Genomic DNA, 14,305 nt, shown 5'->3' on the forward strand with positions numbered 1-14,305 from the left:
ACATTTCACATACTAGAACTCACATTTCTTTATCCCTTTAACCCTATTCTCAACCGTCTGATAGTGCATGTTTTGACGATGGACTTAGAAGTGGATATGAAAAAAAAATATTCACTTGAACTTGGTCAACTCCCCCAGCCTTCCTGCATCAATTAACATCATTTGTATCCCTTTGGGTTGCTGCAGTTCAGTGCTGTGGCACTCTTAACTTTGCCCACTCAGAGGGCTGTAAGAGAACTCAAAATCAGTCACCAAAGATATGGGATAAAATGCAGGAATGCAGTTGTTGAGGTATTAACATGACACCATTCCTGTTAGTAGAGACCTTGGAAGAGTAGGAATATGAAAATAAATAGCTAAAATGTAAACAGATGAAAAAGCAAGAATTTTGGAAAGATGTGCTCCAACCAGGTGGTTGATATGTCAGCAAAAAGTATAGTGGACTAAGAATAAGGTAATTTAAAAAAAAATGAAATCAAATGATTTTGATTGAATTGTTGACAACCCACTTTATCAGGCAACATACATTGGTTAAACCGCATTTCATGAACCATAGGCTCAATTCATCAATATTCAAACTTAAGGTTGCCTAATATAGTAAGAAAAACTGCACTGTCATATATTATCTCAGAATGTAGTCTGAACATGTAGTAGGACAAATGGTGGTTGAACCTGGATCATTTGAAATGTAAGAAAACCATTTTGTGGGACCTTGCACTATACAGCACCTGAAAATGCATTCATTTCAATTTAATTTAATATTACCATTCATTTGTTAACATTTGACATTAGTCCTCATTTAACAATGCTAGCCTGTAAAAGCCATTGAAGCAGACCTAAAGTAATTTTTTTAATAATGTTGAGATAAGTGAAATGCTATAAATTATACAACAGGTGGTTTGGAATTCCCATTGTTATAGCCTATCCTACCAATATTATACTAGACAACCTAGGCCTACATATGGCCAGTACATTAACAGAAAGTGCCATTGTTTACATCGTTAACTTGCAACGCCCTACTACTACTAGGCTACTACTTTCACAGATCCACTGCCCAGTCATGCAATTTATAAACTTGTTATCGGAAATATTTCTGGTTTGAATCCCCGAGCCGACTAGGTGAAAAATCTGTCGATGTGCCCTTGAGCACTTAACCCTATTTGCTCCTGTAAGTCACTCTGGATAAGAGTGTCTGCTAAATGACTAACATTTTAATGTGTAGGGTGTCTATGGGAAACCACTGGGGCACTGCGGGTGTGTAAGGCAGTGGCGGTCGGTGCCGTTTAAGAGGGAGGATGATTCTTTTTTTTCATGAGCATGGCCTTATTTCTATTACAGCATATTGGATGACTGGCATTCATATTCACCCAGTTCAATGTAACAGAGATAGGTTTAGGCTACTACATGATACTCAAATATTCCCTATACCCATCATGAGGTTGCTACAACCTAGCCTATGATCGGAGGTTTACAACATAGGTGCACACAGGTCGAAGAGAAAGATTTGAGGTGACGGACAACGACACTTTCCATATCGCCTTGCACACTCTTGCATGCATCTAGCTGATCTAGAGTGTAATCTTTAGTCCAACAGTTGCAAACAATAATTTATATTGGACAAATTCAGGCATGTTTATCCCAGTTCATTCAATTTGCTTCCGTTTTTCAACAAAATCGGCTAAATAAATACAGCCCTGATCACACGTAAACACAGTTCACTTTCATAGCAGCCTCATTGTATTCCTTCTCGCATTTATGCGCTCACCTCCTCTCACCATTTTCCTTCGCTTGTGGACTTCAATGCACAACACATTAGCTGTATATGACCAGGTCGAAACAACCTTTCCAAGCCAAACCATATCATAACTGCTACACATAGCCTACATCGTTGTCACCAAAAAGTAACATCATAGTCAACATAGCTAATATAACTAACTTGTTAGTAAACCCGCTACAATCATGCAGTAACGTTACAGTGTACATTCAATAAGCAGTTTAGCACAGTTTAGCACAAGTGGCAATACATTTGTAAAACCAAAAGCTTACCTTGACTTGGAAGAGTTCCAGTGTTGTGTTATATAGTCATCGCCAGCTACCTAACAAATCATCCCTCTGTTTGAGCAGGGTGGTTGAGTAGGCTAAACTAGCTAGCTGCATTTGCTAGCTAAGTAAGTGAAATTGAAAGTGATAAGAATTATGAAATCTCTCTCTCTGTCACTCTCTTGCTTCTCTTTCCTTTTGGAAGAAATTCATTTGTTCAAAACTGTTCAACTATTGTCTTTCTCTCTCTTTGAGTCAATTACTCACCACATGTTATACACTGCAGTGCTAGCTAGCTATAGCTTATCAAATAAAATCTAAGTTTAATTATCACGTGCGCCGAATACAACAGGTGAAATGCTTACTTACAGGCTCTAACCAATGGTGCGGGGAAAAATGTGTGTGTGTGCGTGCGTGCGTGTGTGTGTGTGTGTGTGTGTAGGTAAGTAAAGAAATAAAACAACAGTAGAAAGACATTTGAAAAAAGAGTAGCAAGGCTATATACAGACAGACACCTGTTGGTCAGGCTTATAGGTAGTATGTACATGAATGTATAGTTAAAGTGACTATGCATATAAGATAAACAGAGAGTAGCAGCAGCGTAAAAGGGGTTGGGGGGAAAACAAGACTTGGGACTCCGGTACCGCTTGCCATGCGATAGTAGAGAGAACAGTCTATGACTGGGGTAGCTCTGGTCTTTGACAATTTTTAGGGCCTTCCTCTGACACAGCCTGGTGTAGAGGTCCTGGATGGCAGTCAGCTTTGCCCCAGTGATGTACTGGGCCGTATGCACTACCCTCTGAAGTGCCTTGCAGTCGTAGGCCGAGCAATTGCCGTATCAGGCAGCGATGCAACCGGTCAGGATGCTCTCGATGTTCCAGCTGTAAAACATTTTGAGGATCTCAGGACCCATGCCAAATCTTTTCAGTCTCCTGAGGGGAAATAGGTTTTGTCGCGCCCTCTTCACAACTGTCTTGGTGTGCTTGAACCATGTCAGTTTGTTGGTGATGTGGACCCCAAGGAACTTGAAGCTTTCAACCTGCTCCACTACAGCCCCATCGATGAGAATGGGGACGTGCTCGGTCCTCCTTTTCCTGTAGTCCACAATCATCTCCTTTGTCTTGATTACGTTGAGGGAGAAGTTGTTGTCCTTGCACCACAAGGTCAGGTCTCTGACCTCCTCCCTATTGGCTGTCTCATCGTTGTCGGTGATCAGGCCTACCACCTACAGATTTTGTTTTAAAATCTTCTTTTTTTTTCATGAGTCCTCGTGATAGTCTGAGAGGAGGAAAGATGTGCAAGGAGGTAGAACTTGACCCCTGACCAGCACATCATTCAGTAGCACTGGTCTCTGACCTTCAACTTTTTATGTCCACTGTTTAATTTATGGTTCTATTGTACTATACAACACTCCTGATCCAAAAGTATGCCAACCATGCCAGAGATAGGATTGCCACTTCACCTAAATTTGAATGAACATTACCTCATGATAAATGTCTAGACAATGTGGGACTTTTCATTTCTGAAAACCCAGATGAAAACCTTTTTCAATGGAGATTCTCTATTTGAAGTGCTTGTTAGTCCACGTCGAGTAGGCTTCATCTAGGTCTAAGAAACAAGGCCTGTACATTCTAAATACCATTATCACAACGATGTACCTGTTTAAGCTGGAAGACAAAGCACTGTTATCTTTTATTTAAAAACAACGAAACCTTTAGAATGATTAAATTCCCTAAAGAGGGGAAGATTTTACAGCTGCACAATTTTTTTACTATAAATTATTTTACCTGCAGTCTCAGAGCAAGAGACCTAACTAACCTGGATAAATAAAGGTTGAATAAAGAAAATGTGCTTTTTTTTTTGTTACAGCTTAGTTACCTTTTTGTCATCATGAGAGGCTGGATCGGGGTTTTTGTTTCTTTTCGGCTGCTTGCTCGTATTCTATTCATACTGTGGCTCATGAATTTTACAACTTGACAACATGAAAATATGTTATTCACTTGTATGTTGTCCTGAAACTGTATCTCAGTCCTTGTGTACATAGATGTCCTGTCGTCCTTTTATGTTGATAGCTCACTCCCGCCCTGTTCATTTCTTCAGCTACCTTCAGATTCAATTCCTCAAAGATATGTTTCTTCAAGTCCTTTTTTTGCTGTAACAAAAACAGTGTGTCACTGCGTTTAAAAAGTGAATACAATTATAAAAAATAAAAAAAGATTGAAGGTAGTGTGAGAAATGCTAAAAATAGAACAACATGCCTCATAAAATGTTATCCTATGATACCACGGTATGAACTAAGCTGAGGATGGAGGTAAGCAGGAGTGACGTATATCACGGTTGTTCTAGCGTTAGAGATACAGTGATGAAGGAGGGATGTGATTGGGTGGAGGTAGCAGACAAGTTGTAAAGCAGTGTTTTAAAGAGGGCCAACCTCCCCGCAGGAGTAAGATATTGACCTGAGCACAAGAGATCCAACCCCCCCACCTGTCAATATTGGGATGAACTGAGAAAATACAATCAGGTAGAGACCCTGGTATGGACGACTAGAGGCCATGGATCCTGCCACTGCAGACAATGTAAATATACTGTATTCATATATCCTCATATATGCTGTTGAATAATAACGACGTGCAATGTTGGTTTTGATACAATGATAAATTTTGTAAAGGTGCTCAACAGTAGCCATGCAGGGTTTGGTATACACATGCATTTGGCCACTTAAGAATATCTACTGTATTCCAACTGTAATCAAAGATTGATACTGATAATATCCATGGTACTCATTGAAAGCATGTTGAACTTTAACCTTTTGGATGTTTTAATACATGCTTTTCAGTGTTTTGTTGGTCTTTGTTTTTTTCTAGCTTGGTGAAATATTATGATAAAAGCGGCAATCAGGCTGGTTCCACCAGGCTAGTTTTTTTTCATCATCCTGTGTGCAATTAAACTACAAAATAGTGCAGATATTTCTTAAGTTCCATTTGTTTTGAAATAATGTGCTTTGTGAAACAAGCAGGAGTTTGAAAAAATATATATTTCCACTCTCTGAACATTTATGGAATGGATGTTTTATTTATGAATTGAAACCATTATCATGATTATTATAATAGTAATTGTTTCGTGTTCTACAGTATATTACATTTTGTTGCATTGTAAAGTATGGTATGTTTAATGCTCAGAGAGCAATTGAGGTGCAACCATGGATGCTGTGTAAACACGTGTAGTTAAACAATGCTCTCACAACAGGATAGACTACTAAACAGCCACTTGTTTTCTCTCATCATTTTCACTATGATTGATCACGATTCACTACGATTTTTAGAATAAAAATGTTCCCAATCATGGAATCTCACTTCTGTGAAAAGTGAAGTCATTATACGCCTACTGCACCAAGTTTAAGGAAATAAAATGTTGTGTATTTTTGGGAGCAGGCAAATAAAAATGGAAAAAAGTGATAAAGATCTGTCTGTCTTTCTAAATGAATGTGATACGTAAGTGGAATGGTATGGCCTTTGCAGACATCGTCAAGGTCCTAATAAAGTAAGCTCTTCGATGTCAGGGCGAGAGACAACATATCAATATAGGTGTAATGGTTACATCTTAATGTCCTGTGTCATTGAAATATTACTCAAGACATGCCCGAACACTGCGCCACCCACATTGCTAAAAATAGCATTTATGGTGTTATTTACCAATTGGACATGGAAATAAGGTGATTTGTCCTTTGTAACTATAAAAAATCTGCTGTTTCATTTGTTCATTTTGAGCTCTACAGCTTAGTGTGTACTCTTTTAAAAAAAAAAAACAGCTGTCAAACATGTGAATCGTTAGGAAGATTATTTATCACCGGCTCCATTAAAAATAGTGTCAGATAGTAATGGTTTTATTGCCCAATGTAAGCAATGCAGAGACAGAAACCGAAGAAGATGAAAACAAGGCATAAAATGCAATCAGTCAGTACCCCAACTGAGGAACAAACAACCATTTATATCAGATGGTACATCATTTGTCACGGGTAGTAGAATACAGAACACAAGTCAATGATTTGTATAAATAGACATTTGGATGCTGTAAGCCTGCTAAGTCATCTCTTCCTGTCCTGTCTGTGTCGCAGTTGAGGAATGTAGTTAGGTTCTATGCGGCAGAGGCTACAGGGCCCGGGGCCAGCTGTCGATGAGAAGTGTAGGAGAGGGGAGTGGAGGGCCATTACATGGCTGGAGCCTTTGGTCATTGTGCATGGCGGCATGGAGTCATAGAGTTAGTGCCACTCAGATTTCACCTACTGACTGACTGGAGGCGATGGCAGCCAAATGCATCTCACTCACTCCCATGGATTTCTCAGCTCACCCCTTCCTTCTTCCCTCACCCCTTCCTTCTCTGCCAGCCAGGCCGTGACAGGAAACCTTGCCCTGTGGCGGGGGCAGGCGAGTCACCCAGGCTAGAACATGATCTCATTCCTTGCCGGCTCCAAACACATATAAAATGTTGAACCGAGGCCCGCAACCGTAGAGCACAGAGAGTTGACACTGGTCATTGACTGGAGATTTGAGCTACCACATATACTTGACAAATGATGATGGGTATTCTACGAGTACAAGAGCTGGTAGGTCTTTACGTCTTTATCTCTTTTTCAGAATCCAGAGGCTTTCATTGTGGATTCCACAGAATAACCACAGTTGCAAAGAATATAGGGTTGAAATGAGGATTTTAGGTGTTGAACTATGTTCACAGCTTTCATGATGCTTAGCTGACACCTCAACAAACCTTTGAGATCAATATGAATTTCTACAGCCACAGTTTGAGAATGGTTATCACACTAAGACTGAAATTCTTCTTCAGAATTGTCTCAGTTGCTCACATATTCCTAATAGTCTTGTTTTTCTTATTCAAGGTTTCCGGCCAGAAATGTGAGGGCAAAGAATCCAGAGATGTGCAGTCTTCAGAGGAAAAATACGAGACATCCATCAACCAGGAGAAACAAGAGGACCTGAGATCTCACAAGGACAGCCTGGCTGACACCGATGCCCCCATGAATTTAAATGTAAGTCAAATACTCTCTTAGCGTCGTTAGTACAATGCCAGCGAACCTGTTAAGTGTTTCAGACCTAATGATTATGTGTTGAATAGACAGACATAAGGTTTTGCAGTTTGAATCTTGGTTGGGCAACTGTCTGAATTTGCTGTAGTAGCTATGACACTAACTTCAAATAAATCTGAAATCAGAAAGTGTAAACACAGATTAAAATCATGGCTCCAAGCGTTTTATCCTCAATTGGGAAGCCGTTTTATAGAAGTGCAAGATGTATAATATCTCTCTATTTGAAATGTTTGGTTGGCAGGTAGACAAATCTGGCCATCTGCGGTTAGAGACAATTGATGACCTCCAGATTATGCTGCAACTGAGGAAGTCAAGAAAGAGAGCGAGAAGAGTACAAGTTCGCAAGCCACCACCCGCACCCGAGACTGTGGTAAGACAGGCCTACTAGCTGAGTAGGGTGATAAGGTATCTAATTTGAGACATAGGAATAGAGGCAATTTACTTCAAGATTTGACCCTTCATAAGACAAATAATTACTAAGTAACTGCTACGTTCAGCTAAATCACCTTCTCTCTTTCCAGCCTTACTATGTGGATGAGGTGGACTTTTTCAAGGCCTGCGAGGAGAACAAACTGCCATTGATCGTGAGGTATCTGGAAAAATCAGGAGACGTCAATGCTTGTGACAATGTGAGTGTTTAGATAATACCAACCAACCTGAAATTTGCCAACGCACCTCAGCTGGGTCATCACGTGTAGTGTGTGTTGTAATGCAATGTGTCCTGCTTCCTCTGCCTTTACAGTTCAGACGTACAGGCCTGCACAGAGCTTGCACACAGGGACATGTGGACGTTGTGAAGAGGCTACTGGAGGCTGGAGCTTTAATTGAGAACAAAGACAAGGTACTTTAAATAGAAGAACTCCAAATAACTGCAGGTCCACGGGAGCCAAGCTCTTGGCAATATATTGCACAGTCTTTGATCCTATACTGTAGAATCATTTGGAGTGTTGATGAGAAAGGAATAGATAAAAACAAGGGATTGCTTGTCTATCTTTAGCTGGATACCACTGCTGTCCATTGTGCCTGCCGAGGAGGAAGCATGCTTGTGTTAGAATTGCTGCTCAACCACGATGGTAGCTTCTCTGCCAGGGATAAGGTAAGCCTACAGAACACTCAGCTAGCAATCCGGACTCGGATCTGAGAATATGTTCAATGTGATTTATCCTTAAATGTTTCTGTGTCCCTAAGCTACGCAGCACTCCTCTTCACGTTGCAGTGAGAACCGGACACTATGAATGCGCTGAACATCTCGTCCACTGTGGAGCGGACATCAATGCCAAAGACAGAGTGAGCTATTCTCATTCAGTATAGGAATTCATTTTTTATTTTACCTTTAACTAGGCAATTCAGTTAAGAATAAATGTTTATTTAAACCTTTGCTCTGATAGACAGTATAAACACCTTAAAATCTAATCAGAAATATGAAACACCAATGGGTCTTTAACTATAAGAGGTTTTATATTCACACAGGAAGGAGATACCCCCATGCACGATGCAGTAAGACTGAACAGATTCAAAATCATCCAACTACTTCTGCTTCATGGAGCCAATGCAAAACTCAAGAATTGCGTAAGTTCTTGACTAACATGACCAGCAAACTTGTTTCCTCAATCTATCATAGTATAGAATGTGGTATTTTGTTTGAATAACACAATGATTTAAAAATGACTTATTTGCTCGTAAGGCTTACATGTATCATGTATTCAGAGAATCAAACTAGTGATAGCTGCAAAAATCTCTGAAGCTGGACTCACATCTCCCTCACTAGCTTTAAGCACCAGCTGTCAGAGCAGCTCACCGATCACTGCACCTGTACATAGCCCATCTATCTACCTACCTCATCCCCATACTGTATTTATTTATCTTGCTCCTTTGCACCCCAGTATCTCTACTTGCACATTCATCTTCGGCACATCTACCATTCCAGTGTTTAATTGCTATATTGTAATTACTTCCCCACCATGGCCTATTTATTGCCTTAACTTACCTCATTTGCACTCACTGTATATATACTTTTTTTATTTTGTTCTACTGTATTATTGACTATGTTTTGTTTATTCCATGTGTAACTCTGTGCTGTTGTATGTGTCGAATTGCTATGCTTTTTCTTGGCCAGGTCGCAGTTGCAAATGAGAACTTGTTCTCAACTAGCCTACCTGGTTAAATAAAGGTGAAATAAATTAAAATAAAAAAATAGCAAAGGTGACAGGATTGATACATAACCACAGTGCCATCTTGTGGTGATACATAAGATTGCACTTGAGTACAGATTTTTTTTTAAATTTAACCTTTATTTAACTAGGCGAGTCAGTTAAGAACAAATTCTTATTTACAGTGACGGCCTATTCCAGCCAACGCTGGGCCAATTGTGCTCCGCCCTACGGGACTCCCAATTACGGCCAGATGTGATGCAGCCTGGATTCAAACCAGGGACTGCAGTGACGCCTCACGCATTGAGATGCAGTGCCTTAGACCGCTGCGCCACTCGGGAGCAAAATAAATAAGGCCCTTCACATTTTAGTCATCTAGCAGAAGCCCATACCTAGAGCAATTTAGGAAAACATACGATTGAAATATTTAATATATCTTTGTTTTTCTCCAACACAGGAGGGGAAGTCACCATTGGATAGCACTCTGGAGTGGCAGAGTGGGGCTAATTCCATTCTCAGCAACTTCAAGGATGATGCAAAAACTCCAGTCAAGTAAAGTCCAGTTCAATTGTATAAGTAGATACAAGCAAATGCTAACCCAGTTCCTTTGTGGAGAGACTAACTTTCACAACTGCTCAGTTGATTATGGCGATACAGCTTCCAAGGTTTCATTAAACGGAGGCTAACTTCAAGACCGAAAGTCATTTCTTGCTAACCAGCAGAAGTTTGGCCTGAAAAATTGCAGTAACTTTGCATTTGCTTCTAAGGATGTTTTTTTTTTTTATAGGCAGCTTATTGGAGGTCGGAGATGCTCAAGAAGGTTGAAAAGGTTGACAAATAACTATATGGGGAAAGAGAAAGTTTGGAAATTGTAGTTGTGACTTGAATTATGACATCAGCATGACTAATATGCATTCAGTTAAATACTAAATTGTAGTTTAATTGTTGAAAAAAATATTTTGAATCAATACATTCTTCATTTCTCTTTAATATAAAATGACAGTGAGCTGGTGGCTTCAAACTGATTTTGTGCTAGTCAGTGAGAACACAGGATTTTAAAATGCTTGTGTGATTCTAATGCACTTCCTGAAGTCATTTTAATTGTTCTACTACATGTTTACCGTTAGCATTTTGCTGGTCATTTTACATTACGTTATGAAATAAACAGTATTGCCGTTGTCATCCGAATTGGTTTGCTTTGTCTAAAAGGAACAAGCATCATCATTGTTGCTAATACATGACAAACTATACGACCACTGAGCAGTTACTAGAAAACGGTCACATTACCACAAATAAGGATATTCATAAAAGTACATTTACATAAACACATTCTCTATCCATAAAGAAAAAGTATTACAATTCAAACAAGTTATTACATTCTACTGCGCCATCTCAATCTTAGCCCTCTTTGACGCTGGAACATCCTCTTTCTCCTGTCTCTCAGTCAAAGGCTGCTCACTCTTCATAGAGTGTACTATCCCCAAGGCAGTCTTTCTCGTTTCTGTAATGACAACACTGTATATTCATTGATTTTTCTTGTGCCACAAACACAGCTTTGAGAATGATAAGACAAGTAATAAATGTAGTTCATTGACACTGTTACATGATAATAACACTCACATTCCATGGATAGGCTACTCTCACTTGGCCTTTTAACCAAGTGTACATACCTGCCTGGCATATAACATTTTACACAATGCATTCATTCAGCTGCTCGAGCAATGTGTAAATGGCAGTATATTTACCTCCATGTAAGTGGACAGCTCGACAGTTGGTTGAGATCGCAGCTTTGCCATCTTCTTCTGACAGGCCAAACAGTAGGCCCCTGGACACCATTCAGGATAATAGCAGTGACACAGTTTGGCCTCATCACACCTGCATATAGTCTATCTGTAATACTGTACCATATTAGAGTCGCATACATCAAGTACTGTACTAGGTAGGTAATGTTTTAAGAGAGGATACAAATTGGCAATGTCATAGGGTCCTCTCAACTCAAGGAGCTGATTGAACAAACACACATTTACAGTGGTATGGTTAATTTCAGTAAGATGTTAAAACCGGTATGTTCAATGCTCATGGTATGAATGGTATCCAAGTGGGTAATATACCTTTTCTGCCCCACTGGTCACAATTACGTTCTGTTAAAAAAACAAAAAAACATTGCTGTTACACAGACTGTGTGAAAATGGCAGGTTGATTGACAGGTGAAGTGAAGTTGAACCATGTTGGGTCTATTTACCTTGCCTTTGCACGCCTCCATGAGATTTAGAGCATTTGCGATGGTGTGTCTTCTCATGGTGGAGTCTCGGATTGCAGGTGTGTAACGTACCTCAAAAAACACACCCCTTTCAATTGCCTGAAACAAGCACAACTTGCATTACCACCTGTACATTACTTGGAAATGGCCAAGCAATCTCTTCATTCAAATACACAGAGAGCAATGGTCTCACCCCATTCACTGAAGATCTTTTGAAAAAAAAAGGGCTGTTTTTCTGTCGCTGCTACACAGATGATGTCAATAGTAAATTCCATGCAGGCTGCCTATTGAAACAAAGAGAAGACCGACACAAGCAGAATGTCATCCATACCTTGCCAGTGTAGTCAACAATAATACAGTACATATTGTTGACGGTGGTGAAAAAAAGTACTTACATGAAACAACTTCTCCGTTTTAGGATAGGCAGCCACTAAGTCATAGGCTTTGTACTCTCTTAATGGTTTCTGGGAAAGGATAAATTACATTAGTCCCATTTCACAAATTATGCAATATGAATACTGTCAGCAAAATGCTCAAACTTCTACTGTATATTGGACTTACAAAGTGTGCTGCCCTTGAGGCCACAACTGTCAGTCGGTTCAACACCTTGATTGGTCTGGATTTACCCTGTACAAAATCAGGGGGACATAATGCCTTCAGAAAAGTATTCGTACTCCTTGACTTATTCCAGTGTGTTATAGCCCGAAATCAAAATGGATTAAATATTTATTTTATTCTCTCATCCATCTACACACAATAGCAGCCCGTAATGACAAGATGAAAACCTGTTTCTATAAATTTTTGCAAACATATTGAAAATGAAATGTCTCATTTACAAATGTGTAGACGCACATCTGGCAGCGATTACAGCTGTGCATCTTTCTGGGTAAGTCTCTAAGAGCTTTGCACACCTGGATAGTACAATATTTGCACATTATTCTTTTAAAAATTCTTCAAGCGCTGTCAAGTTGGTTGTTGATCATTGCTAGACAGCTATTTTCAAGTCTTGCCATAGATTTTCAAGAAGATTTCAGTCAAAACTGTAACTAGGCCACTCAGGAACATTCAAAGTCGTCTTGATAAGCAACTCCAGTGTCTATTTGGCCATGTGTTTACAGTTATTGTCCTGCTGAAAGGTGAATTTGTCTCCCAGAGTCTGTTGGAAAGCAGACAATTAGGTTATCCTTTAAGATTTTGCATGTGCTTAGCTATATTCCTTTTTATTTTTAATCGCAAAACACTCCCTAGTCCTTGCCGATGACAAGCATACCCATACCATGATGCAGCCACCATCATGCTTGAAAATATGAAGAGTGGTACTCAGTGATGTGTTGTTTGCACCAAACATAACGCGTTATATTCAGGACATAAAGTACAATTCTTACAGTTATACTTTAGTGCCTTATTGCAAATAGGATGCATGTTTTGTAATATTTGTATTCTTTCTTTTCACTCTGTCATTTAGGTTAGTATTGTGGAGTCACTACAATGTTGATCCATCCTCAGTTTTCACCGATCACAGCCATTACACTCAAATGGTGTTAAAGTCACCATTGGCCTCATGGTGAAATCTCTGAGAGGTTGCTTCCTCTCCGGCAAGTTAGGAAGGATACCTGTATCTTGTAGTGACTGGGTGATTGATACACCAGCCAAAATGTAATAGTAACTTCACTGTGCACAACAGGATATTCAATGTCAGTTTAATTTTTTTATATATATATTTTTTTTAACTCATCTACCAATAGGTGCCCTTCTTTGCAAGGCATTAAAAAAGCCTCCCTGGTCTTAGTGGTTTAATCTGTTTGAAATTGCCTGCTCGACTGAGGAACTTTACAGATAAATGTGTGGGGTACAGAGATGAGGTAGTCATTCAAAAATCATGTTAAACGATATTATTGCAAATTGTGAATTGTTTAGCAAATGTTTACTCCTGAACTTATTTAGGCTTGCCATAAAAGGGTTGAATACTGAAGACATTTCCACTTTTCATGTTCTTTTTGTACAAATTGTGAAAAACAAATTCACTTTGACATTATGGGGAATTGTGTGTAGGCCAGTGAAATCTCTTCAATACGTTTCAAATTCAAGCAGCAAAACAACAAAATGTGTAAAAAGTCAACGGGTGTGAATACTTTCTGAACGCACTGTAATGATCCCAAGGCATGGAGAAATGGGATAGCTAGCTTCAAGAATATTACATAATGTAGCAACATTATTACTACACCACATTACCTGCACTATAGGAAATGTTTCAAACAGCTCGGAGACACACTTCGGTTTGCCAATTGCCTGTAAACATACGCAAACAAAAAGGGTGACATTGCAATCAATGGGATATGTACAAGGAAAGCCCTCAACTTCATGATTAGCCATAACAGGGTACAATCAGTAGCCTACCTGCTTATTTTGTTCCAAATCAACCACATAATTGATGGCAACTGTGGAGTATCCAACTGAGACATGAAAATAAATGGATTAGTACGAATCAATCAAGACATAGTTCAGCTAACTCCTGTCCATCGCAACAACAGCTGTTGTCAGTAATTCCATTGACCCGCCCTTGAAGTTAGCAACGAAAGACGATTTAAATATCTTTGAAGTTTGTGCTAGCTAAACAGTTTTGCAAATGTAACAAGATAAAATATAGTTACGATGAGCTGCTGTTTCAATAACACTCTGAAGTCGTTTCTTGTCGGTTGTGTAGCTAATATTGAAGTCCATGAACACAGCCATGTTTCCACGTGAGTTGACCCGAAA

General features: G+C 39.4%; 1 protein-coding gene and 1 pseudogene across 1 annotated transcript; one reads left to right on the forward strand and one right to left on the reverse strand.

Annotated features, from left to right (window-relative positions):
- The first annotated feature begins 6,526 nt into the window (after positions 1-6,526).
- LOC139376562 (ankyrin repeat domain-containing protein 1-like) lies at positions 6,527-10,476 on the forward strand. The gene is made up of 10 exons (XM_071119300.1): positions 6,527-6,643; positions 6,932-7,081; positions 7,380-7,508; positions 7,660-7,767; positions 7,881-7,979; positions 8,136-8,234; positions 8,327-8,425; positions 8,609-8,707; positions 9,746-9,840; positions 10,076-10,476. Exons 1-10 carry the CDS (start codon positions 6,611-6,613, stop codon positions 10,161-10,163), a joined length of 999 nt encoding a protein of 332 aa, XP_070975401.1. The 5' UTR covers positions 6,527-6,610; the 3' UTR covers positions 10,164-10,476.
- On the reverse strand, positions 10,458-14,288 carry LOC139376563 (ribonuclease P protein subunit p30-like; annotated as a pseudogene).
- Between the last annotated feature and the right edge of the window lie 17 nt (positions 14,289-14,305).

The sequence above is a fragment of the Oncorhynchus clarkii genome, chromosome 20, assembly GCF_045791955.1.
Source record: "Oncorhynchus clarkii lewisi isolate Uvic-CL-2024 chromosome 20, UVic_Ocla_1.0, whole genome shotgun sequence".
Classification (NCBI taxonomy): domain Eukaryota; kingdom Metazoa; phylum Chordata; class Actinopteri; order Salmoniformes; family Salmonidae; genus Oncorhynchus; species Oncorhynchus clarkii.

Bases quoted from the DNA above. Each gene is read 5' to 3' on its own strand.
- LOC139376562 (XM_071119300.1), top strand. From the start codon at position 6,611: ATGATGATGGGTATTCTACGAGTACAAGAGCTG. The intron at 8,426-8,608 runs GTGAGCTATTCT...ATATTCACACAG, and splicing joins ACATCAATGCCAAAGACAGA to GAAGGAGATACCCCCATGCA. The intron at 8,708-9,745 runs GTAAGTTCTTGA...TCTCCAACACAG, and splicing joins ATGCAAAACTCAAGAATTGC to GAGGGGAAGTCACCATTGGA.